Source organism: Apis cerana, linkage group LG7, assembly GCF_029169275.1.
Source record: "Apis cerana isolate GH-2021 linkage group LG7, AcerK_1.0, whole genome shotgun sequence".
In the NCBI taxonomy this organism is placed as follows: domain Eukaryota; kingdom Metazoa; phylum Arthropoda; class Insecta; order Hymenoptera; family Apidae; genus Apis; species Apis cerana.
The window spans coordinates 6,127,501-6,155,327 of NC_083858.1; the positions used below are offsets into that span (position 1 = coordinate 6,127,501).

A 27,827-nucleotide genomic window follows, 5' to 3' on the forward strand; every position below is an offset into this window, starting at 1 on the left:
TATTATATTTCGAAAGCCAACCACTGTCGTTGACATTATATTTTCATAACAATGATAAATAATAATTTATATTAAATATCTTCAATTACAATATGCTGACTTAAATCAATCAATGATTTTTAAAAAATTCGAACGATTATATTTTTAGAGTTATTTGACGAATGGATTACAATATTTTCAGCGATTGTATCCTAATATTACTGATTGCTATTCGGATCACGAAGAAATATGAAATGAAGATTAAACGCATCTGCGAATTGTTGCGAATTCTTTAATGTCAAAGTGAATATCGTTCCTTATCTCATCTGAAGATAAGATTTTCTAAACGTTAATTCAAGTATTTATTTATCATAACGATGTAATATGTATTAAAAGTATTTATATCGTTATTACGAAAATTTGTTTTTGCTTTTCTATGAGTGATTTTCAATTCTTGCATCCGCATCAATTTTACGCGTACGATAATTAAATACTTTATCAGCAGCTTTTTAGACATTAACTGATAAATATCTAATAATAAAGTAAAGAATGCTTGATATAATATATAAATTGAAATTCAAATTATTACAAAGAAAATCTAATTAAAATAAAGTCCATTTAGAAATGATTTCTGTCTGTACATTTAGAAATGATTTCTTATTAATATTGGAATAGCACTTTCTGTTTCTTGATTTATCTACTTATATAAATATTTTTCATTGTTTTTTTTTTAAACTATATGAAAATAAAATTTTGATTTATTTTAAAAATTATTTTACTTTTCTACAAATTAATTATCTTGTTCGATGGATGATAATGTGCTAAATCAATATATCACACATTGGTCTATGCAAAGAAATCAGAATTTTTTCAATTTTCGTATCATTTACTGATTGATTGATACACATGAGCTATTCTTAAACTTTGAGTTCGAACTTTTACATAATTATTCTTCTTTTTCATATAATTTACACTTTATTAGATTTTTAATTATTAATTTTATTTATTTTAATTATTATTTTTATTAATTTTTTTAATCTTTTTTTTAAAGTTATTGACTTTTTAAATTATACCTACATAAAAAAATGTTAACAGTTTATTATAATGAAAGATTACTTGAGATTGCATGATATTTTTATTATATTTTTCATAATAAAACTAAAGAATAAATTAAATTTTAACTTGAAAAATGAATTGCGAATCTTTAACTATTAACTCTTGGTCCCTTAGGGGTCTGTACCCTGCGGACTATAGTTTAAGAATCTCTGGCATAAATTAAGTTACTACAGAATGATGGGAAGATAACAGAAATTAATTTGAAATCATATATACATACTAAATACATGCTAAATTCATCAGAAAATAGTGAACGTAATTACTTGCATCTAATGTTCATAAGAAATTATATGTTACACGTTATGAAAAAAAAAATGAACAAAATTTAGAGAAGAAAAATTAACGCGATATTGCTTGTTTTTCATGAAATAAAAAATATTGGAAACTATGTAAATTATCGTAGATAAATTTATCGTAGGCTATAAGTTTTGATGTATAGCACATATTTTCTTATTGTTGTAAAATTTTAAAATGATTCTGTTATAAGTTTTTAAAATAGAAATATTTAAATTATACGAAATAATACGAAAAATAATAAATGAATATTTTTAAAAAGTAATATAATTGTTCGAAATAAAGTCTGTTTTTAATTCATTGAATTTTAACGACTTTCGAAATAAAAATTTTTTATTAAATATATTCAATAATCTTTCAAAGCTCTGTTTTCCTCAGAATTTGAAAATGTTCGAAAATAATTATTTTAAACTGTTAATTATCGATTTTCAAAATGATAAATTTTATGAAAAAAGGATATTTATTATTTATACTTATTTAATTTATAGATTTCAGTTTTTAAGAATTAATATTATATCGACTTTATTTATTATTTTTTGATTCTATATTAGTTCTGAAACAAATTTAAAATTTAATCAATACATTATATCGACTACATTGAATAAAATTATTACATTATTTTATAAATTTACAATTCTAAAATTTATGACAATTTTTACAATTTTTATTTTTATGACAATTTTTAAATCAAATAAAATTCAAACTTTTTTCTGAAATGGATATACATATACGTGCTAACGTATCAAGAAATGCTATTGATAGAATTTACTACTTACGTGTTTTAATAGAAATTTCGTAAGTATTTTTACTTTTTTCAAAATACTTTCAAGCGATAAAACAATATTTTTATTTATTTAATATAATAATTACTTTTTTAATTTTTGAATAAATAAAAATTATATTATTTTTGAATTTATTAAATTAGAAAAAAATAAAAATTAAAAATATAAAATATATAAAATGTACATTTTATAAACTTTATAAAATTATAGAAATGCAAATTTGTATATAATTCGTAATTCGCAATTAATATCGCAAGAATCTCAATTATTACAAAATTGATATATAAAAATTTCAAAACTGTTACAATAAAGCTTATTAAGAAAAGCTTATTATAAAACAGTTATAAATCGATATAATATCAATTATTAAAAATCAAAATCAAAAGACTCGAACCATTACAGTTGAAACATTATTTTAAGATAAGTTTAACATTATAATTATATTATTGTATTATTCAATTGTATAATAATTTCAAAAATCGAAATTGACAAATATCACTATTTTTTATCCTCTTTTAGATTTATTTTCACATATATAATGTAATAAATATTGAACTAATTAATTATAAAATTCATTATAAAATTAAATTTCATAAATTATATGTTACTGTTTATTTATTGAATGTTTCAATTTTTAATTATATTTTTTCAACAAAGCTTCATAACAACACATATATTTCTCATTTACATTATCTATATCTCCAGATGAATATAGCTAATCACACATCATCATCGAAAAATACCAAATTTTATTCATTGATAATACGAAAATTGAAATAAGATACAGAAAAGTTTTGAAAAATTTCGACAAAAGACAATTTTATGATAAAAATGATAAGAGTAACAATTATAGATAAAATAAAGAAAATTTATGTACTTTACGACTCGTTTTTGAAATATCAAAATCAAAAAAAATGAAGAATCACGTAAATTGACTAAATCTAATTCGAAGCTTGAATTTTCTTGCCTATTCCATTTTTACTACAGTATAGTAACGAAGACACAATACCCGTTCTTTGACATTGATGATATTTATGGCGTTTTTCTCGCATCACAGTTACACAGACGTAAATCAGTATCTTTGAAATACGTTTGATGGTATGGTATGTGTCTTGATTGTGATCCGGTATAATTATTTCTACATCTTATCACAAGTAATCGTCGATCCTCCCGCTCGTCCTTGACATATGGAACTTCTGTAACAAGAAAAAATGCATAAGTTATATACTGTTTTCATATATTTAGGTTTTATATATTTATAAAAATGATTACAGTAGAATTTCTTTTTATATAAATTTCAGGATTTAAAATCATTCACATAATCAAATTTATATAATGAGAACCTATTAGCTACGATTTTTTGTCTAATAAATAGTTCATATAAAACAATTTTATGAAAATCATTAATATTGTATCAAATATTATAAATTTAGAGATAATTTTTCAAATATAATAACTATTTAATGCTTAATGAATTTAATTTTTTATTTATATTTATATTATAATTATAACATACATTTTTAGTTATATTATAAAGATGTTTATATAAGTGATGTTCAATAGTATTTCAAATAATAAAAGTTCAGCTAAAATTCAAATCAGACATTATATAAAATTTCATTCGTATAAATATTTTTATTGTAGATTCTATGTATATTTTTTATTGTTATTATTATAATCAGCATTGACTATTGCTATTATAATTAATATAGGATCTATATTTTAAAATATATTTTGAATTGTAATATTATCATAAGTTCAAAATAATTTAATATTAATGATAATAAGAATTATTTTTAATTTTTCCAATATTTTTTATTCATAATAATAATAATAGTATGAACTATATATATATATCATATATATATATATATTCATCATATATTAAGCTTATATATATTTTCTTTTTGAATTTATTTATAAGCTTTCTAATAATAATAACTTAATTCGTTATCTCATTAATATTATCTATTAATTCTTTTATATTATATTGAATTAATACATTTTTATTGTCTAATATATTATTTATAATATATTTTTTCATTGCATATCATAGTCAAAATATAAGTATTTATATATAACCTTTTGTTTTATTTATACACATATATCAGTATCATTTTACATAAAAGTTTTAAAACCAAAATTAAATCTTATATTTATTTTGATATTGAACATAAAAATTAAAAATTATATAATAAATATTTACATGTTCTATATTTTTATTGAATATTTTTCTAAAATTGAATATATTTTTAGTGAGATTATTAGATTTTATTTATTTATAAAATTTCATTAATATTAAGCTTATATATTCTACAATGTTTTTAATATTTGTATATTTATGTAATATCTTTATCTTTACATCAAGTTGAGTTTGATTTAAGATGAATATTATATTTTATAAGTCAGTATTGATTTGATAATCATTTTTGAATATTAATTTTTATTATCTAGATAATTTAAAATTAGATATCAATAAAATAATGATGAATAAATAAAGGATATTTCAAATAACAAATAAATATTTTTGTTAGTAGTATATGTTCTTTTCAATATAATTTTAATATGATAGTTCAAAACTATTAATTTAAATATTTTGCATTTAATTTGAATTTATATATTATTATACATGTATTATAATGAATCTATATTAAAATGTATTAAAATGAATCTATATTATTATCATACATAAAATAATTTACAAGAAAAGCTATCAAAATTTAAATTATTATTATATATATTATATATATTATATATAGATTTATTATATAGATTTATTTACGCTATTTTTTTTTCTGCTCATAATTAAAATTTATTTTCGAATATTTTCGATTTTATTTTATAAATCGTACGATAGAAAAGATGAAGATATTTTTCTTAAATAGATATCAAATAATAAAAAATTTATCAATTGTTCATATAATTTAAAAAAAATTATAGACAACAAATATTTATTTATATTTTTTAAAATTCATTTCATTATTTCCCATAAAATTTATGAGTTGAAAACTTTATGAAACTACTACGTACATAATTCATGTTCATAGTATATTTGAATAGTATTGTGCAGTTTTTTGGTTAAACTAAGATTAAATTATTAAGTTATTATTAATTTTTTTTTTCGAATTTCGTTTAATATTATTTCCTTCAAAAATTTGATATATCGAAGAAAACTGATCTGTAAAGATTTCTAATTATTTGATTTACTTTCATTCTTATCAAGTTTTAATGGATATTATTTTTGTCCATTTTTTTTTATTTATAAAGAAAATGTATAAACACTATTTGTTATATAAAGTGTTAATATATAAATATATTTATAAGATTCTTTTAGATAGGATTTCAGATCAAGACTAAACGAAAGTATTTATTTAAATTATGTATATATTTATAAACAATATAAATTTATGAGATAAAACAATGTAAAAACAAAGAAAAATGATGATATAATGAAGATAATATCATCTTATTTTATTTTTATCTTACTTTTTTAATACAAATTTTAATTGTTTATTTTTTTTATTAATATATAGATAAACAATATAAAAATATCATAAATGTTAAGAAATTATCGTGATTTTATTTTTAGTTCAAAAACTTTCTCAAAGTAGATATATAATTAGATATCATCGATTGAGAATACCACTTGAATAAATATACCTAGTTTGTCAATATTTGGTATGAAATTATCAAAGAAATTTAAATTCGGACGATTTTAGAAAAATAAATATTGCTGTGATGAATATATTCACAATAGCTAAGTCAATTTAAAATAACTGTGATTTATGACTGCAAAATATAACATATTTATTTCGTGATAAAATTTTTTACATTAATCATTTGTTTTAATCGTCAAATAAATAAAACAAGATGAAAAATAATATATAATATCGAACAAAATGATGATATATTTAATATTGTTTAATATTGCAATAATGTAGAATCAAGAATATGTTCATTTTAGATATTATATATATTGAAAATATCTTGTAAACATATAAAGTTTATATAGTATATATAAAAAAAAGATTAAGATTTATATATGAATATATAAAAATAGATAAGAAAAAATTTAAATATAAGATGACTTTATTCAATATGATAAATTTATAAAAAATTAAAATTAGAAATAAAAATTTTTTAAGTATAATATTAAAATCACATACTTTTTTGTTTATAATGTCTAATAAAGATTTTTGGAATTATTTTATATCATTTTTTATTCGTACTGCCTATAATAGAATCCAATTTTTAATAACAGTTTCTTTCAATTCTTTAACATCACTAAATTGCTTTTCATTCACATATTCCCTTCTTGACAAGTCAGTTCAAACATTTTCATTAATATTCCGGTTGAGATATATCCGGGCCATTTCAGAATTATTACATTTTAAAGTAATATGTTCAAATAATTTTGTATTATGTATTATTCCCTTTAAAAACTATACTTATTGCCTGTAATACGTATCGTTTATTGTTTAATTATTCTTCGATTAATTTAATATATAATTAGATATTTAATTTATATGATTTTATAGATTATTTATGTGATTTTAAAAAGGATTAATTTCAATTTAATATTGATATCACCATTTGTAAAAATAACAATTAGAACCTGTTTTCATCACTGGGAAAATTAAATATTTCCATTTCTTTTTCCAAAAAATATGATCAAGCAAACTTCAAATAGGTTTCCTTATATTTCTCATTTATGGACATTCATTGTTTTCGTTCTTTGCGTTTAACATTTTAATTGCAGACAATTTATTTTCACTACTGTAGAATATTATATACATTTCGTTATTTAAAATTCTCCTTCTTTAGTGATTCTCATCAAATAAAAGATACATATCATAAAGAGTAATTATCTATTTAATATATTTTTCTTACAAGAGCAAAATCTTCTTTTCATAAAAATTTTTAGATTTCTTAAAAGATTATTTATAATGATTATTATTGCATAATAATTTTATAATTTTTGTAATAATATAATATCTTAATGAAATAACAAAAAAATCATTTTTCTCTATTTATTATTTCATGAGTTATAATATATTTATCAATGTTATGAATAAAAAAAATTTATTCTTGATTATTAATTCTTGATTCTTAATTTATTGACTGAAAAGAAACAAAAAAAATCTATGTCAATGATGGATTCTTTAATTTCGATGTTTTTTCTTAAATTCAGTCTAAGTCAGCTTATGTTCTGATTTTTTTTAAACTTTTTTCTTACATACTCTATTATATAAATTAAATTTTTTTTATATACCTATTTATTTATTTATTAATTAATTATTTATTTATTTCTTAATCTATTTTCTTTAGAGAACTATATATGAGTACATAAAAAATATATTTTCTTCTTTAAATATATGAAATATTTAAATATATAATGTATAAAATATTCAAATATAACAGATATTTTACTATTATATTTGCTACTGCCTATTTAATAATTTTAAATGATATTTTTTCTTTTTTTCTTTTAATTATATTAATTTTATTTCAAAATGTAATTTAAAAAACGAAAAAGAAATAAAAAGAAAATTGGAAAATGAAATTCTTAAAAATAAAATTTCTACATATGAATATAATATATATGACAAAATCCATTTTGCCAAGATTTTTTTTTTCTCACTATATTGATTTATCTAAGATCGTTAAAAATGTTGACGTGGAGAGATGACTTTTTAAATTGATTAAAAAAAGAAGAATTGAAAATGATATGTATACCAATAAATTAACAGAAAAATTGTTAAAATATAAACAAAAATAAAAGCATGACGGAAGAGATGAAACAAAATATTTTAATAATTCAAATGAAATGTGAAATTCAATTAAGATACATTAATTAACTCTCAAAATAAATAGAAAATTAAATCCAAAATGTTTCAAAATGGGAATGAAGATAATCATTTGAGAATGAGGATAATGGTAGATAAAATAAAATAATTTATTTATTTTATAAAAAATTATTTATTTTTTTAAAAAGATTAGAATTTTATAATTTTTTGAATAATTTTTTTTATGTAAATATATAATTTTTATTGGAAACAATGTGATAGAAATGTAATGAAAATAATTTTATTTTACTATCGTTTTATTTAAAATTTTTTATAATTTAATTAATATATAATAATAATTTAATAAATAAGTTAGCAATCAATTTTTATATATTAATTATTTTATATTATTAATTTATTTTGTATATAATATTGTTTTGCTTTTAGAATTAAGGCTACAAAAGTATATATTTGAATATATGAATATATTTACACCCTATATAAATAAAATTCAATATATAATATTGAAAGTATTTTTTTTAATATCACGAAAACTAATAAATATCTGAAATTGAAATTTAACATTTAAAACTCATTTTCTTTTATGACATTCTCTAAATTTCATGTCAATCGACAATAGTCGAATTGAGCAATTTAATTCATTAAAATTAAAAACCTTTTCATATCAACTTTTTTCAATAAAATATGATAATATATAATAATTAATTATATATAATTATTATATATATTATTTTATACAAATAATATAATATATTAGTATACATATATATTTTATATGATAATAAATGTATAATAAATGTATATACATACATATTTTATACAATAATAAACATTTAAATATAAATTATAAATAATTATTTATATTTATATAACAAATTATATATTTACATGCGAAGTGTTAATATATATTTGTGAGAAACTCGATTCTAGAAATTAAAACAAACACAAAAATATCAGTTGGAGTTTATTTATTAAATCATTAAATTATATTATTTATTAATTATTAAATTATTAATTAAATAATTTAAGTTAACGTTAGAAACAAAAAGGGAATAGCGCTGAAACAAAAGAGATAAAGCGGTCTTACTTTCTTTTCATCTTGTTTAATTCATAACTCAGAACTTAATAAATAATTATAACATTAAAATTTAGCTTTATTATAATATTTAAGCCATCGATTTTTGTGAGAAACTCGATGTATCAATTTTTGTATCTTGTTTTTTAAAATCGACCTTCCAAAGATATCTCACGAATATATTACTATAATAATATATTAAATAATATATTATAATGAATATTATAATGAATATATTATAATGAATTGTATTATATAATTAGTAGTATGTATAATAATTTATAGATATAAAATATAAATTTATATTATAGTGTATTACAATATTTATAAGCTTGAATTGCTAATACTTGATTGCTAATACTAGTATATTAACTAATTTTAATAAAAGATTAAAGAAATGTTTAGACTGCAATTAATAGTAAATCGTTTTATAACATTTATTATAAAGTTTACATAAAGATTATATAATATCTGTATATAATAAATTCAAATAATTTAGCAAACTTTTAAAATTATAAAAACTTTTGAACCAATAAGTTTAAAATAAAAAAAAGTTAATACTTTTTTTGTAGAGATTAAAAAATTTCATCTATCTGATTCTGTGCAATTGCATTTTCCAGATGCATAAAACTGCATAAAGTTATATTCAAATTATGTTTCATTGAACATTGTTTAATATTGATTTGAACAATAGTTTTTTAACCGGTTGAAAAATATAACTTGTTTCAGTTCTATGATACATTTTGGAATAATATAATATATAATAAATAATAATAATTTGTTGATTAATTTGTGGACATAATTATATATTAAGTCATAACTACGATTCTATCTTGCTTCTAAAACTATTCGATACATCCGTTTGTATCTAACATGTTTGTAATTATCTAACTACTCGATTTAAAATGTTTGTAGAATATAATAAAATTAAATTTTTACAAATTCTTTTTTCCATTTGTCAGATTCTTTTTTGCCTTTTAGCCATTACTTGATCGTCAGTAAAACCGATTTTGTATAATTATTACATTGTATGTGATATAAAAATTATTCTAAAAATAAAAATAAAAAAGTGTTTACGGAATTTTTTTTAATTCTTTTTTTTTTATCACAAGTATAAATCTTTATATATAGAATATATTATATTTTTAATGAAAAAAAATGTAATATCTTTTTTAAAACTTAATAATTTAATAATTTAATAATAATTAAAATTTTTTAAAATTTAATAATTATTTCAGAATTTTAGAAATATAATATGTTCTATAGTAATTTCTAATATTTGTATAAAAATTTTTATTACAATTTCATATATTTTGTAATGATAATTCCTAAAATATAACACATATCATAACATATATTAAAATATAACATATCATATAACATATAATACAGTATATATAAATTACAAAAAAAAAGCATTATTTTTCACATATTATATTTAGCAATACAAATTTTTTAATTTAGAAATTAAAATTTTTCAAATTAACTTTTAGACTACTGTGTATTGCATACAAAACTGCAAATTTATTAACTTCATGCTTAATATTTTATATTTATCTAAATCATTTTTTAAACAAAGAAAATTTTCAAACATAAATATTAAGAGAACGAAGAAAACATTATGGAATATAAATATAATCTTTCATTAAATGGTATAATTTATAATTAATTATAAAAGTATCTGATCTTCGATATATTCGATATATTTATATATATAAATATAATATATAAATATAATTTTATATTCATAAAAGAAAAATAAATTCGAAATTTACTTTTAATAATTATTTGTTTCCTATATTAATAATGTAATTTAATAATATTGAAATAACATTCAATTAATACAATTAATAAAATAAATACAAGAAAAGATTATTTTTGAACAATTGAATAAAATTTTTAAATTGAATATCTTTATATTCAAATATATATATTTTTAATGTAGCTATCATGATTAAATTCTATATCATTGAATCAATGAAGATCTGATAAAAAAAAATTTTTTTCTAAAATAAACTATGATTTAATCAATCAAATCATTTTTAAACAAAATTTAATCGAAGTTTTTGTTTTCGTATGCATTAAAATAATAAAATATATCAAATCAAATTATGGTTGTTAAAAGTCAACCATTCTCTTGAAAAATGATATTAAAGTTCCGTTAGTTCTTGAATTCCAAAGGAAGTTGCCCAAAGAAAAAAGTCCAGTAGTGTCAAACGTAATAAACGCAGACTACAAATGTAGAACAGATCTGCGTCCCATATACCGTATTTCAAACGTTTTGTTCAAAAGTTGGCGAATCAAATGACTATAGAGATAACCACTTTCATGTATAAAGTAAATTGTAAAACTTGACTAGTTTCTTTTAAAGAATGGAAGAATTTAACATCATTTTGTCTTTTGGATTTGCAATGACTTTAATAATTTTTCTTACATATAAATTTTTCTTCATGTAATATTTCGAAATTAGTGGCATATGAAAAAACTAATGTTTATTTTTATACATTCACTAATGTATATTTTCCAATTTGTGAAAATCAATGATAATATTTCAATTTATCATCATCAAATTTTTTATTAGTTGTTACTAAAGAAAATATATATTTGTCCTTTTTTTATGAATTCTTTTTTCTTTTCAAAATTGTTCTCTTTCAAAATTTGTTATATTCAGCAATTAAGAATAGAAGTAAGAGAAATTCAATTGAATTTTTAAATGGAATCATAAAATTTTGAATGTGATTAGAATTTATATGAATGTATACAGATTTTCTAAAAAATTTTTAAAGAACAAAAAACTGTAGATAGGTTGTATTTGTTAATCATACAGATAAATTAGAATTTATGATGATCAACAAGATTAGTAAAAAATTTTGATGAAATTTTTTAATCAATGCAGGATTAATGTTCAAATTCTGGCATAATGTTGATATTATCAAAAAACTTTTTTAATTAACATAAAATTTATTTATAATATATAAATAATGATGCATTTAAGAAAATGATTCAAATTACAATTTGTAAAATATTATAATAATATTTAATGATAAAATTTTGTGATAAAATTTTATTTAATGGTAAAATGGTAAAATAAATATGATGAATATTATAAGATAATTTTTAAATTTGTAGATTACTCTGTAGATTATATTGTAGATTATTATATAATTTTATTATTATTATATTTTGAGTTAATTTTTTAAATAAAGAAAAAAGCATAAACGAAATCTTGTAACATTCTACTTTCACTAATAGTGAATTTTTAATACAAAATTTAAAATTTCAAATAATATGATTTAGTATTAAAATTTTTCATGATCAAACTGTTACATGTTGAAAATCTATTATTGGTCTGAAATTTCTTCTGAACATATGATAAATTTTTTATTATTTTTCATGATATATTTTCCAAATTGAAGAATTGAAGAATGTTCTATTACATAATTAATAACATAGTTATTCATTCTGTGTTTTTTATTCTTTTAACTACAAAATATAAATATATTAATGTTACTTCAAGAATGGAACTTTAATATTAATTTTTAACAAATAATTTTCAATTTATAATTGCTTTAATATTTTTCATCTTTAATGAACATACTGCATAATGCAAGAAAAACAAAAATTTTTCTATATTCTGAAAATTTTCTAAATTTGTGAAATTTTTTTTAAAAAATTTTAATCAAATGTCTTTCTAAAAATTTAGAAAACAATTGTGATAATCGCAATAAAATATTCATGATTTTAGTATAATAACAAAACAATGTCTGTAATATCTGTATTTAAATTAAATGCAATGTAATGAAAAAATATATTTTTACTTTAATAAAAATTAACGTAAAGAATAAATAAATAAATAAGATTAAAAGCATGTGCAAAAGGCGGTTTGTATATAGATTTTTGAATTGTTAGCTAAAAGTCCTGGGTTCAACTTCTAAGTTCTTGTAGATCTATTCATATTTTTCCTCGCTTTTACTAGTACTTTTAAAGGAAGTACTTGTTCTTAGTAATTACAAAAGTAAAAAATAAACGGACTTCGAATTCCGAGTTTTAAGTAAATCCACTTATATTTTTCTTCGTTTCTACTATTATAAAAACACTTAGCAATTAATAAAAAGCAAAAAATAATAAAAAGCAAAAAATAAAAAGTAAACCTAAAAATTGCTAATTTCATCGAGTTTTAATATTAATAATAATCAATTCCTTTGATTAATACTTAACTTATATTATTACTTATACTTAGCTTATATTATTATTAAGTATCAATATTTATTCAGTCACATATTTTCATGCTTATTTTCATATTTAGACAACATGCCTTTTATTTCATTCCTCGATAGTAAATTATAGTATAAATGTCGGTATTCTTGAAAGATCATGCAATCACTACAACTGATTTAACGATCCACGTCTTACATCCATCTTTTATATTATCATATGTTTCTCTTCCCAGAAATTAACGTGTTGGGAGTGTCAGAGAAAGAAAAATATGATAAAAACTTTACACACAAGAATTTGAATAGAATTTGAAAACAAAAAACAACAAATACACCTGTATTTATACTTGTATCAATTTCATATTAATATATAAATTTAGAACTTTGAATTTCTAATCCTTCAATTGAGATAAAACTTTTGAAACTTATAGTCGTATGCCGTATTTGCAAATTCATTCAATATTCATAAGTCTAAAATTCTTCATTTCTTTAAAATCTCTCTATTAAATCTTCTATATAAAAATAAGAATATAAGATGCGATAATTTATTATGAAACTTCAATATTTTTTATAAAAATTATATTGCAATAATAATTAAAATTAGTAGATGATAACATTCATATAAAATTACTATTTATATTATTGTGTATGTTACTATTTATTTATGTGAATGATTATTTCATTAATACACTTATTATTTCACTAAATATGTTTTATTTTATTATGAATTTATATTTATTTACAAAAAAGATTTATATAATACTAAAAGTAAATTATTTGATCAATTTCTAATAATTTCGATCCATAAATTTTTCATATTATGAATTAATTTTATCGTTTAAATGAAATATTAATAAATTACTTTTAGATTAATTTAAGTTTTTTTTTCGAATATAGAATATTTCTAATATGAAACCGTATTATTTTTAATAATATATATATAATTAAAATAGCAACATATTTTTGAATTATTGTTTATATGCTAATAATATATTTTCTAATTTTCGCTTTTTTAGATAACATTATCTTAAAAATTACGATTCAATACATAAAGTATTATAAATGAACTTATGAATATTGTGGGATGCTGCATTTATTTATCCAAAAAATTATTTTAAAAAGATATAAATATAAGTAATTCTTTAATTTTACGTGACATTTGTGATTTTTAATTTTAATTTTAAACAAAATTTCATATTAGAAGCAAATTTTTATAATAAATAAAAACATCTATAAAACTAATCTTTTTCTTAAGTAATGTAATAAATATACAATATAATATAAAAATATATAAAATTTTTCCTTTTTCTATTATCCAATATTTAATCAAATATAAATTCTCATATCTATATATCATTACAGAAATTTCCAAAGACATGGCATTTATTCCATGTCCTTTCATCATAATTTCATAACTAATGGATCATCAATTCCGTTTGTGCATCGCGTGGTACGCAACGAATGACAAAAAACGATCGAACACTTGCTCGACGAAAAGCATCGGCGAGCAGCTTCGTTTAACTCGAAGTTGACGGGCTGACGGAGGTAGAGGCGAGAAGAACGAGTAGCAGCGGCAAACAGACGCGAGGAAAGAGGGATGAGAGAGAGACCGTGCCGTCGTCACCGTCGTCGACGTCGTGGCCGTGATTTACATGCAGCCCGGAGGCCGTTGTCGCGGTGGCTTTTACCGTTCTCTCCAGTTCTCTACTCTAAGCTTCTGGCTGCGCCACTGTTCCTCCGTGTGCATCCGAGTCGAGCACGCGCTAGTAGAAAAGGTTGGCCACCTCAGCGGACTGTCGAAATCCGGGAATTGGGTTTCGTGTTGGCGTGTTATTACGTTGTTTATGAGCACAGGAACGTAGCGAGACAGGGAAGAAAAAGTATTCACGAACGCACCGGGCAATATTTACCGGTCAAGCGACATTGTACCAGGATTTTTCCAACGGGACGAGTTTTATACGCTCGGCTGATCCACTTTGCTCTCGAACCACGACCAATCGCCGCACCGCTTTGGCATGCTACCAATGACTACCAACGAACCACTGTGTTTCATTTGTTCCCTAACATGTGACTTCTACCTCCTTCTTTTACCTTCCATCTTCTTGTTTTTTTTTTCTGCTTTTTCATCATTTTTTATCTATACAATAGAATCTTGTTTATTCACACCCTGATTATGTATCAAATCGATGTTCAGTTTCTGATATACGAATTCACGATTGAGATTTTATTACTTGAATTAGAGATCGAATTGGATTTCAGTTATATGAAAATTTGTTCTATGAAATTTGTTCTATTGTTTATTTGGCGTGAAAGTAAAAATAGAATATTTATTTAGAAAATATAACGATTAATCGATATAACGAGATTAATATTATAATATTTTTTTACGTGATGATATATTAAGAACTAAATTCGTCGAGTTGTAAACTAGAAATGAGATCTATCTTCAACAAAAATGATATTATGAAAAAGATGTTTCTATACAAAAGTTAAATCGTATATGTTGAATAGTTATATAATATAAATATCTAATGAAAAATTATTTATGCCAAAAATATAGATACATTGTTTAATTGGAAATTCCTGAAATAATTTCAAGCAAGATTTTATATGAAAATATATAAAATATCATATCTTCAAAAATGTATTCAGTTAAAACAGATATCTTAAAAACAAATATTTTTCTTAAGTTATATGTACCATAATATATGGAAAATAATATGAGGAATAACTATCTATAAAAAAAAAATCAATTCAATCAAAAATAAGTATTATAAAAATATTTTTAAATTTTTAAAAAGATAAATTTTGTGTTAATTTCTGAATAAATTCAAAATTTTCTAAAATTTAATTCTTATTATTCAAATTGATAAAAAATAAAAATAAAGAAAAATAACTAAAGAATTATTATCTCTATTAAAATTATTTAGACAATGAAATTCTATTGTATCATTGTGATTTAATAATTTTGAACATTTTAATCTTTTATTTTTTTCTACATATTTTCATTATATATATTTATATTATTTTTATGTGAGATAAGTATTTGAATCTTATTGCATATTATATTTATGCATATTTTCACACATTTTCACGTAAGACAAGTAGGTCATCCCTATTACTAACTGACAAGAGCGTGTGAATTTTCATGAAGAACTACTGTGCGCGATGAAAACGATGAGATATGCGACGAGTGGTCTTGAAACCAGCGCAGCAGGTGAAAGGTAAAGGACTGGATTGCGTGATGAGATACATTACGAGCGATTACTCCTGTTTCTCCTGTTAACTCCCTCGCGCACGCGGCATAATGCGTTATTAAACAGCTGTTTCTGGGAGTCTGATGGGAAACTCGCGCAAATTGCTCGTTTGAGAATTGTGGATGTCCTTTGATTATTCGAATTATTTGTCATTTCTACGAAGAATATGCACATATGTTGGAAAACATTGGATTTTTATTTTTGATATTAATTGATTAATAATTGTTATTATTTAACTGTTACTATAACTATTATTAATTAATATATAATATTTAATAATACATTAATATATATTACTAAAATATATTAATAATTTTTATCACTATTATAACTATTATAACTTTTTTTATATATTTAGTATATAATGAGTATTGGCATATGATTTAAAACATATTTTTCAAAATTGGATTTATTTGTCATTGAATTTTAAAAAGTTAGAAATTAGAATTATTTATATATAATTAAATTATATATTTATTATACAAAATAAATTTTAAAAAAATTGCAATTTGTAAAAAATCATGAAGAAAGTAAAAGATTTTCTATCTAAATCTTTAATGAAAATTTAAAAAATAAATTTTGAAGATTTATATCAGTTATTTTCATGAAAATTTCATTAAAATCACTTACAAACAATAAAAGATCGCAATTTTTTCACAACTTTTATTGTGAAAAAATCTAAAAATTTTTATATCTTTCAATACTTATTACTTGTTTCACATCAATCAATGAAATTAATATATAAATCTTTAGAATGTGTTTTTCAAATTTTTATTACAGATTTAGTAAAAAAAATTGTGAAAAATGATTTTCAGCATTTCTCCAATTCCAATGAATTGCAATTTTTTCAAAAATTTTTTTATCATCTAATAAACTAATCTTCGTAATTTTTCAACACAATACATATTAAATCTAATTTTAAAAACATTATCATGTTTTAAAAGATAATAAAGCTACTGCAATATTATATATATTATATATATATTTTTTTTGCCTAAAGTAAAGACAAATAGACTAAAGTATAGATAAATAGAAATATCAGTCTATTTTATTATAAAAAAGAATTGAATTTTAAATTCAATGAAAAATTGAAAATAATTTAAGAATGAATTTTAAATTAAGAAATTGAAATAATGGAATATTTTAATGTTTCTTAATTGTTGATCATCTTTGAAAAAATAAAAATAAATTTAAACATTAAATTTAAAACATTTAATTTATTTTTATTTCTTCAAAGCATTATTTAAATATTTTATATATAAATTATAATAACAGTTTTGAGAAAAAAATACAAATATCAAATGCAAAGTAAGTTTTTAATTTTTTAAAAAATTATCTGTTTTGTAAAATAACATGTAAAATATTCTCCAAAAAATTTGCAAATATAATTTAGAATACAAATACATAGAAATTTATATAAATACAAATACATAGAAATTTACAAATAATAATTCTAAACAATTGAATGTTTTAAACTATATGTTTCACGTATCAAATATTTCTACTTGAAATGACATCTTTGAAATGAATACTTCTGTATACTTTAACATTATATAATTTATTCTATTGTTTTCGATATTCTAAATCATTTATTAAATATATTGATTCCTGATTTTAAAAATTATAATTTAGAGTTTCTTTTTTATTTATTTTTTATTTTTTTTAATTTCTTTTTATTTATTTGTCAATGATTTTGTTTTATTATATATATTATTTTTATTTAATATAATAAAAAATTCTGATTTTTAATTTTTTATAATATATTATGATCTAAAATATTTCCATATATTTATCATAACATTCAACTAAGAAGATAGAACAAACTTTATTTGAAATTTTAATCTATTAATATTTGAAATTAATTTAAATATTTATTTAATCTTCTTATTTTTTGTCTTTTTTAAAAAAATATCTAAAAATGATATTAGTTTTATAATTTGAAATTTTTATAATATTGAAATTTTACTCTAAAAAGTTAAATAAAAGTTGTAACAAAAAAGATATTAATTACATTATTTGAATTATTTTTAATAATAAAGTTTTACCTTACTTTTTTATTTTTGTAATTTTATTTTTATTAAATTTTATTTACTATTAGATTTTACAAAATAATTTTCTTCTCTTTATTAAGTTCTATTTATATTATAACTACTTTTTTAAAATTTTGATTTTCACCAACTCTATATGATAAAAAAATTTAGATAGTTAGAATTACACAAAATAATTCATTAAAAATTAATCAAAATTTAAATCTAAAAAAAATACAATTTTTAAGTAAAATTCTTCAGAAATATTATTCCAAATAATATTATTCTATGAACTTTCTTGCTTTATTTTCATAAAATTTCATAACGTAATAAAAAATTTCTTATATAATATTATTAATTCATCAAATAATTTAAATTGTAACAATTGAAAACAAATTATTTGCTATTTTATCATGTTTAATTTGTTAAATATAGATTATTTACATCGTAATTCATATTCAACGATCAAAAAAATCATTTAAAAATTATTCCTATTGTATTAAAATTTTATTGCATTTAAGTTTCTTATTAATCTTTTTTATCGTGAACTACGAAGAGAATTCCAATTGTCAAAGAGTATGTGCAGAAATGATATAGACCAATCCTTGTACATAAATTTCGTACTAGATCAAGGATTTATTATTAGCATAATTCTTTCAAGACTCTCCTCTTGATCCTGTTTCGTAATTTCATTCTGGTGTGTCTTCTTTTCTCAGATAAGGTCCATTCTTATTCCCGTCACGGCTTTGAGTAGCGTCATTCAGGAGACGATATTTGAGCGTAGAAGTGAGGAATGAAATAGAAAACCGACAGACGAATATAAATGAAGAAGAAAATGAAAGTAATGGATGTCAAGAAGTCGATAAGAACTTCATTTCGTTTCATGATTATTGTACTTGCATCGTTTAATATAGTATATTTGAATCATTTTGATATTATGTAATTATACATGTATCATTGCATTTAAATATAATAAAAAATGAAAAGAATAATTATAGTTGTAAATGGTGATTTTAAAATCCAGTTTTCGATTTTAGAAATATATCGCAATTTTTCAAATGGTTAAACATGTTGATGTTAATTGATAAATCGTATGGAATTAATTTTTCACAAGTTTGAAATTTCTGTGTTTACGTTAAAAATGGGTTATGGATTTTTTTGAATGTGTGACTTGTTAGTCTAGATGTTTTGATTTATTTATTTATTGAAATTCATTGTATAGAAATATATATATATAGTGAAAGTATAAATTTGTTTCTATGAATTTTTATAAAATTGTGAATAAGAAATTCTTATTGAAATTTTGTTTTTTAAAATTTAAAAATAACATTCTATTTTAACATATACTATTAAATTTTTGAGACTGTTAAAACTAAATAAATGTCAATAATAATAATAATTTATATCATAAATTTAATATTATTATTTGTATATTATATTATATAATATATTATATAAGATGTTTCATACTTTTTGAGATAAAAGTAAAATATCAAAAACATTTAAACTTAAAAATAAGAATTTTATATACAGATTATTAATATATTCTTAGGATAGCTTGGAGTTAATTCTAGAAAATAAACAAAACTTGATTAATTGTGTATATTATTTATATTGGTTTGTTGGTTTTTTAATTGATTATTAGTAAAATTATTTCAATTTATGTTATATTTGAATTCTTAATTGTGTGAAAATCTCAACAATTCATTATTGACCATTTTTATAAGACGAAAATTATAAAAATTGAAATTTTTTTTATCGCATAATAATCCTTTTGAATTTTGAATTTTGTGTCATCTCTATTTCTTCGATTCTATTGAATTTATCTCGCTTTTTTGAAAGTCTTTCATTTTACATTCTCTTATTTTATTAAGCTACACTCGAATCTTGAAAAAAGCATAAAGTATTAAAATTTTTATTCAAATATTTAATAAATGATTGAAATATCGAATGATTTTTGATTCGATATTAATTTGTTATCATTTTAAAAAAATATTAGAAAGTAATATCAAGTATACCTAAAATATTGGACTGCATGAATAAAATAAAACAAGTAAAAACTTTTATTTAATAATTTTTCAAGTAATTACTTGTTCCATATAAAATAGAGTATTTATTAAAAATAATATTTATTTAAATTTTCCATTAAATATGTAAAATATATATACGTAATATATATTTAAATTAAATTAAAATTTTAAATAAATTTTAGCAAGTCTATCTTAATTTTAATCTCGCCTGTCTTAATTTTTTTTAGTCATAATCATGGCATTGTTCATGTAAATTCGAGTTCTAAAAATTTACAAAAGTTGGAAAAACTATAATTTCTGGAAAAATCGTATCTTCTTCAAATTCAAAGAACATTATATGCAATATTTGACAGATACATTTTTGAATAACGTAGATAAAACCAGAGATAACGAAAGAAGAAAATATTTCCGAGATATATGGTTGATCCTGAAATTCAACTAGGTATTTGTGAAGATGTAGGTTTTGATCAGAATACAGTTAGTCAAGCAGTAACTTAAATTGCAAAATCTATATCAAATGTCTGGATTTATTTAATAATACTGATTTATTTTTTTAATAATCATACAAAGATTATTCAATGACTTCTTTCTCAAAATTTAATTCATTTAAATAATTGCATGATCAAAATAACTAATATAAGTAAATTAATTCTTATATTAGAAATAATTTGAATGTTTGACATACAAAATTAATAATCATATTTCGAAAAATCTATTTCCGTTATAAAAAAAACAAAGCAGATATTTGAGTCACAAGTACTAATAAATTTATAACCTAGTATTAATAAATATATTAGATACATAAGAAATCTAAGATTTGCTTTTACTTATACTTAAAACTTATAAGCATTTATTTATTTTTATAATCTGACCGAATGATATGATTCGATACTTTCCATTCGATATCGAATTATTCGAATATCATCAATATATTAGTGCTTAGAAAGTCGGTACAGGTGAATTTAGATAGCAAAGGAGGAAGAAGGAAAAAATAAGGGTGGACATTCTGCTAGCATTTCGAAGAGCCAGTCATTCATATACTACACAAAAGCTCGCGCCACTCTTTGCCCCGAGAATGAAAGATCGGGCGTCGATGGTAAAACGTGCTTCCCCGGACTTTGCTAATGGATTCCGCACTCTGATTTCACCTTCTTCTTTTTCCCTTTTTTATCTTTTTCTTTTTTTTCTTTCTCTTCTTTTTTATTCCATAGTCCACTTAAATCCCATGTAGTTTCCATGTCTTTGTCCAAGTGCGTGTATTTGGTGTTCTCGTAGAAAGCAATATACATAATTGAAACACCTCCAGAGAACTCTTTAGCTTCGATCTTCGGGTACAGAGGAGAAAAAATCCGTTTATTGTGTATTTTATAACCGAACGCATCCGACTCTATTAAACCTGAAAGCAATTAAGCGTTCGTTTGTGAAAAGAATCGATACTTTCTCGTTTAATCGTCTTGCTCTTCCGCGGAAAAAGAAGGGAAGCGGAAATAAATTTAACACCATCGTCCGTTTGTCATTGATAAGATAGAGAGATATTTTCTTTAGAGTACTTCAACATTTATTTCATCTTTTCCTTTTATTTTAGCAATATAAGAAGATATCTGCTTTGTTTGAGTCTAAAATCTTAACTTTTGAGATTGATGAATGAATCAATGTTTCAACTTATTAGTATTTTCTATTTAATTATATCGTTTGTTTATTTATGAGGTTTAAAGTTTAGATATAGAAATCCATTAAATTGATATATTAAAATAAACGATAAAAGAAAGTATCAAGGAAAATGAAATTTTATGAAATGAAACATACATATTTATTTGTTACATTTCCATTGATCTGAAAAGTCTGAAAAATATAACTTTTTTATTTTTATGTTATGTATATAATGTTATATAATGTATTTATATAACTATATTTTTAATTATTTATTATAATTTTATAATTGCTGTATATTAAATTTTATAATTTCAACTTCAGATTTTCAAAGAAATTTTTTAACTATGAATGTATTTAGATAATCCGATATAATATACAATCAAAAAAGTTTTCATGCACTATTTTACAAAGAAATTCACATATCATAAAAAATTTGATTTTAATGAAATTTTTTATGCAATTAATTTTCTAACAAAAAATCTTTTTAACTGCGTGAAATCAATTTTCAAATTTTTATTATTTTTTCATTTTTTATATACAAATTTTTAGAAATATTTTTTACAACAGAATAATAAAGCTAAATATTTTATAGTTTAAAATTTTACTCTATTCTGTATTATTATAAAATTATATTTTTAAAAAATGAAAATAATAAATAATATTTCATTAATAAACAAATCATATAATATGAATATTATAGTCCATATAATATAATATATATAATTCATAATACAATATATATAATTTTACAATATTTTATATAAAACAGAATTTTCATTTGTTTTGATTTAAACACAATCTATTAGATATTATTTAGATAACAGTATTAGATAATATTATAAATAAATTGTTTTAAATATTAGAACGATATTTAAAAAATACAAATAAATATATAACTTTTGACTAAAAATTAATTGTTAATCTGATAATATTTAATTTTTCGGATACAATTTCATAGCATGAAGCATCGATTATCTCCCGATAATTTATTTTTATTATTTTAGGATTATATAAAGAAAGGAAATCCCATCCATCATCGTTCCTTTAATACTCCAAAACAATTAACTTTGTTTCTATTTAGTACTTAAACGATACAAGAATCTCGTTATTGTGTTAATATCTCTTGCTAATATAGTTTCCAGGTGGTAATTAGTCATTGATATCGGTTTAAGACATTTATCGAATGCTTTCTACGACTAATCTCTTTAAATACTGTCATTTAACCGGATGTTTTATTTATAAACAGTTTGCAATAACAAGAACAGTACAGATATTTATATTTCGGATTGCTGTATCATATTTTATGATGATATTCTTTCATTTATCCAGATTTCTATGCTGGAATGTAATAAACGCTATAATATATTTCTCTTTTTAATTTATATCGATTCGACATTTATTCCGGATGAGCTACGTGTTATTTATTAATAAATTTATACTACTAAATCAATAATTGATTTAATTAGTTATCAGCAAATTATTTTTACTGATAAAATTTATAAATGTATGAATGAAATTAATTTTAATTCAAAAGTATCTTATATATGTTTAATTATTATATTGATTTATTTCTATTATTTCATGATAACATTATATGACTAATTTGCGTTATATTCATATTTATATATTGACTTATTTTTGAACATAAATAAAATAAACTTATCTAAGCACAATAAATATTTTTATTATTATTATATATATTATTATATGCATATTTTCATTTCTAGAAAAATGATTAATGATATATTATTATACATATATTATATTAATCTTAAAATATATACCAAGAAATATATAATATTAAACTATCTTATAAATAATGTAATTTTCTTTAATTTAAAGATTTTATAATGATCATTTTTGGAAAAGAATGCAATGAGAAAATTAATACAGAGACTCTTTTGTTTAGGATAAAATAAAAAATTAAATAAATATTTCAATTTTAATCTACATTAAAGATTAATTATTTCATAATAATAATGCATAGTAAATATCATTAATTTCCTCTCTATTTACTTTTATATACGTTTATTTACTTTATTTTATATTTTTTAAAAAAAATTCATTTTGTTTCATTCATAAATTGATTATGTCAAATGACATGAATATTTTATTAATAGATTATTTATGAATAATTATAAAATGAAATAATAATAATATTAATTTTATAATTGTTATTTCTTATAGCAATTAAAATATTATTGATTTTTTCATAAAATATATAAATATCAAAATTTTACTATATTAAGTTTTACATTAAATTTATATACATATTTGAAAAATAATTATAAGACTAATTATAAGAAAATAATTATAAAACTCAAAAAAATAATTTTTTTAATAAAGTATAATTTATAATCTTAAAATATTAATAAAAAAAATTATTTAGAAAAATAATTCGCTTAAACAATTTATTTTAATTATAATATAATTTAATGATATAAAAATGATGTACGAAAATTTATTGTTTTTGAGTAATGTTTTATTCAATATATTATTTATTTTCTTTATTTTCAATTTTAAATTTAAAATTAGTTAATCTATAAAACTACTTTAGAACTATTGTATATTTTTTTCAAAATATTAATTTTATTTATTTTTTAAGATTTTTATTCATAAATCGCTTTTTCTCATGTTTAACCTTTAATTAGGAAATAAAAAAATAAAACAATTATAGAAAATAAAAAAAATGAAATTAATAAATTACAATTAAGATAAGAAAATATTAAAAAATGAAAAAAAACATAAATTATTTATTGTTTTTTAATTAGATTATTTATTGTCTTTTAATTAAATATGTTAGAGGTACTACAGCTCTATATTTTACGAGCTATACTTTTACTGTATGATTTGTAATATTATTAATGAATTTTACTTTTTGATTCTACGAATACCAATATGTATTAATCAAAATTCTTAGCTTATGAATTATATTTCTTAAAAGAAATTTTAACATTAAAATAAACATTAAACATTAAAATTTATATATATTTAATAATATTTTCATCTCAACTAATGTAAAAAAATCGATGAAAATATAATAATAATTTGATTGCGATGAGCCAATTTATTGATAAGTAATATTTAATTTCTATAAGTAAAGTATAGCGTATCGTATTTGGTTGCAACGAAATCCATATATATGTTATGTACAATATACGCGTGTAATTCACCATTCCGTGAGGTTCCAACGTGGAGTTATTAAGCTGGCACGAGCGGCCGTGTCCAATACCAAAAGTAATAGAATTTAATTTAAAAAATAGGTTTATCGGTAGCATCGTCGCATAGAGCGTACAATTTTTTATATTTTTAATTTTCACTGGAGAATGTCGTTTCTATCTGTCACTGACATACCCCATCTCTTTTCGGAACAAACGAAGAGCGAAAGAGAGAGAAAGAGAGAGGGGAGGGGGAGAAGAGTACAGATCGGGAGCTATCCTGTCGATGTATGATCTGGCCGTTGATATATGGTGGTAACGTGAGCAAAAATGTGAGGCCGATTGAATTACATTGAGTTACGTGTCGTTACGCAACCTACGAACAGAGAGAAGCCTCGATAAATTTATAGTACGACCTTTTGGTTACGTTTGATTTTGAAAAATCGTCGCCGTTCGAAATTACGATCCCACCCACGCCCTGCGCGTTTTGGCACGTGCGCGTCGACTATATTTATTTGCCCCACGTGTTCTCTCGGAGAACATTTCATGCATCTCTTTCTCTCTCTCTCTCTCTCTCTCTCTCTCTCTCTCTCTCTCTCTCACTCTTATTCCTCTCGTTCACATTGCCTCTATCGTGCCACCTATTTCTCGGTTCTCGATCGCCGATCTCTTTTTCTCTTTTTTCTCTCTGCTTTCTTCGTTGATCCGGCGTTCCCGATTTCAGATGCCCCCGCTTTCCGGCAAAATATGCGGGCCGAAGAAACGACGCTTTATAATATCACGACTGACACTTATCGTTATGCATTCTTAAGTGATAAATCTCGAACGAGCCGCGGAAATGTTCGAAATTTCGGGAAAGCGCGATCGTCGCGACGCGGATCTTCGACGCTTACAACCGGGCCACGCATTGATCTATATCTGTTCGTGATTGTGTAACTTACATGCACGTGACATGTACTAATGTGTAGTTTAATCTCTCAAATTTTTCTTAAAAAATGATAATTTTTTTAATGATAGATAAAATGCAATTAAAAAATATAATATATCATTTGCAAATTATTATTTTAATATAAGATAACTCCTTATTACTTATTTTTTTTAATTTTTTTAATTTTATTAATATTTTTTAATTATTCTTAGATTTGTAGAAGTTAATAACAAAAATAAATAAATAATTAAATAGCAGGAGTATTTATTATGATATTTCTCAGTTATGAAGATTCTAAAAGATTCTTTAAAATAAACAATTGAAAGTTGATATAAACAAATTTCAGTTGAGGTTTATTTATTAGACAAGCAATTGAAGTTTGCATTAGATGAAATAGAACGAAAGAATAGATAGAGCGAAGAAGCTTTATCTCCGTTTACACTTTATTTCGTTGTGTCTCCATTCTACTATCTTTATTCCACATCGTTCAAAGTTAAATTGCTTACAAGTTAATAAATTTCAATTGATATTTTTTTTATATCAACTTTTATATTTATTTTGCTCTCTAAAATCAATAAAAATGTTCTATGGATATATTAATATTCTGCATGTTACGAATGATCCTTACGGTTAAATAAATCAAAGGATTGGTGGAATATGAAAAATTTTTGAGAACAAATTATCGCTGATAGATAAGAATAATAATATAATTATAAAATTGCGAATTTAATTATGTAACTGATTTTATAAAATAATATAAAATATAAGATGATAATATAATAATATGATTATGAAACAAAAGACTATGATGTCTAATTAAAAAAAAATCTCTTTATTTATATTTTTATTTCTCTTTGATTTTATTAAAATTATTTCGATAACTGCATCAATTTCAGAAATAAGATTTTTTTACACTATCGAAACATTCTCTCAATTTAAACAAATACTTTCTCGTAAATTCCTGCTAGAATACTACCAGAAACAAGTGAACCTAGCCATCTTTTTAGCCAGCAATGCAATTACCAAGCGATAAGAACAAAGACTGCTCACCGTCCAAAGTAGATTGAAAGAAAACCAAACGACAAAGAAAAGAGAACAGACTTCTGCATCGTTCGCCAAAAACCATTCCCTTCAAGCTCTAAGTTCACCATACCTTCGACACTATTGCCTCCTTAAAAGACATCTATTAATTCGACGGATCATACAGGTCACGTGTATCCAACTTGAGAAACCAACCGATCGGTTGTTCGAGTAACGACTATTATCTCGATCCATCCCCGAACTTACATATCGCCCGATGCCCGTTCAGGCAAGGACAGTGTTCGACCGGGAAAAGAAGGGGGGAAGCGCGATATCCCGGCAATTCGAGATAGAAGGATGCGTGTGTGCGCGCCACGAAGGAAAGGGAAGAGGGTAAAGAAAGACGCGGAGGGTTAGTCGGTCTCTTTAGATCGGATATGTGGATATCGTTGTGTACGTGTGCGCATGTAGTGATAGTGGTGCCGGG

The 27,827-nt window shown here is 21.1% G+C and overlaps 2 protein-coding genes across 2 annotated transcripts in view; both read right to left on the reverse strand.

Moving 5' to 3' along the window:
- LOC107993192 (forkhead box protein O) overlaps positions 1-27,827 on the reverse strand; it is a 342,583-nt gene that overhangs the window by 7,687 nt on the left and 307,069 nt on the right. The window contains exon 9 of the transcript XR_009830489.1: positions 1-3,367. This exon is cut by the window's left edge and continues 7,687 nt beyond it. The gene's annotated coding sequence lies outside the window, so the exon portion shown is untranslated. The remainder of the gene's footprint in view (positions 3,368-27,827) is intronic.
- On the reverse strand, positions 20,109-27,593 carry LOC114576905 (uncharacterized). Its single transcript, XM_028664543.2, has 2 exons — positions 27,371-27,593; positions 20,109-21,977 (listed from the first exon to the last, which is right to left on the reverse strand). Exons 1-2 carry the CDS (start codon positions 27,444-27,446, stop codon positions 21,703-21,705), a joined length of 351 nt encoding a protein of 116 aa, XP_028520344.1. The 5' UTR covers positions 27,447-27,593; the 3' UTR covers positions 20,109-21,702.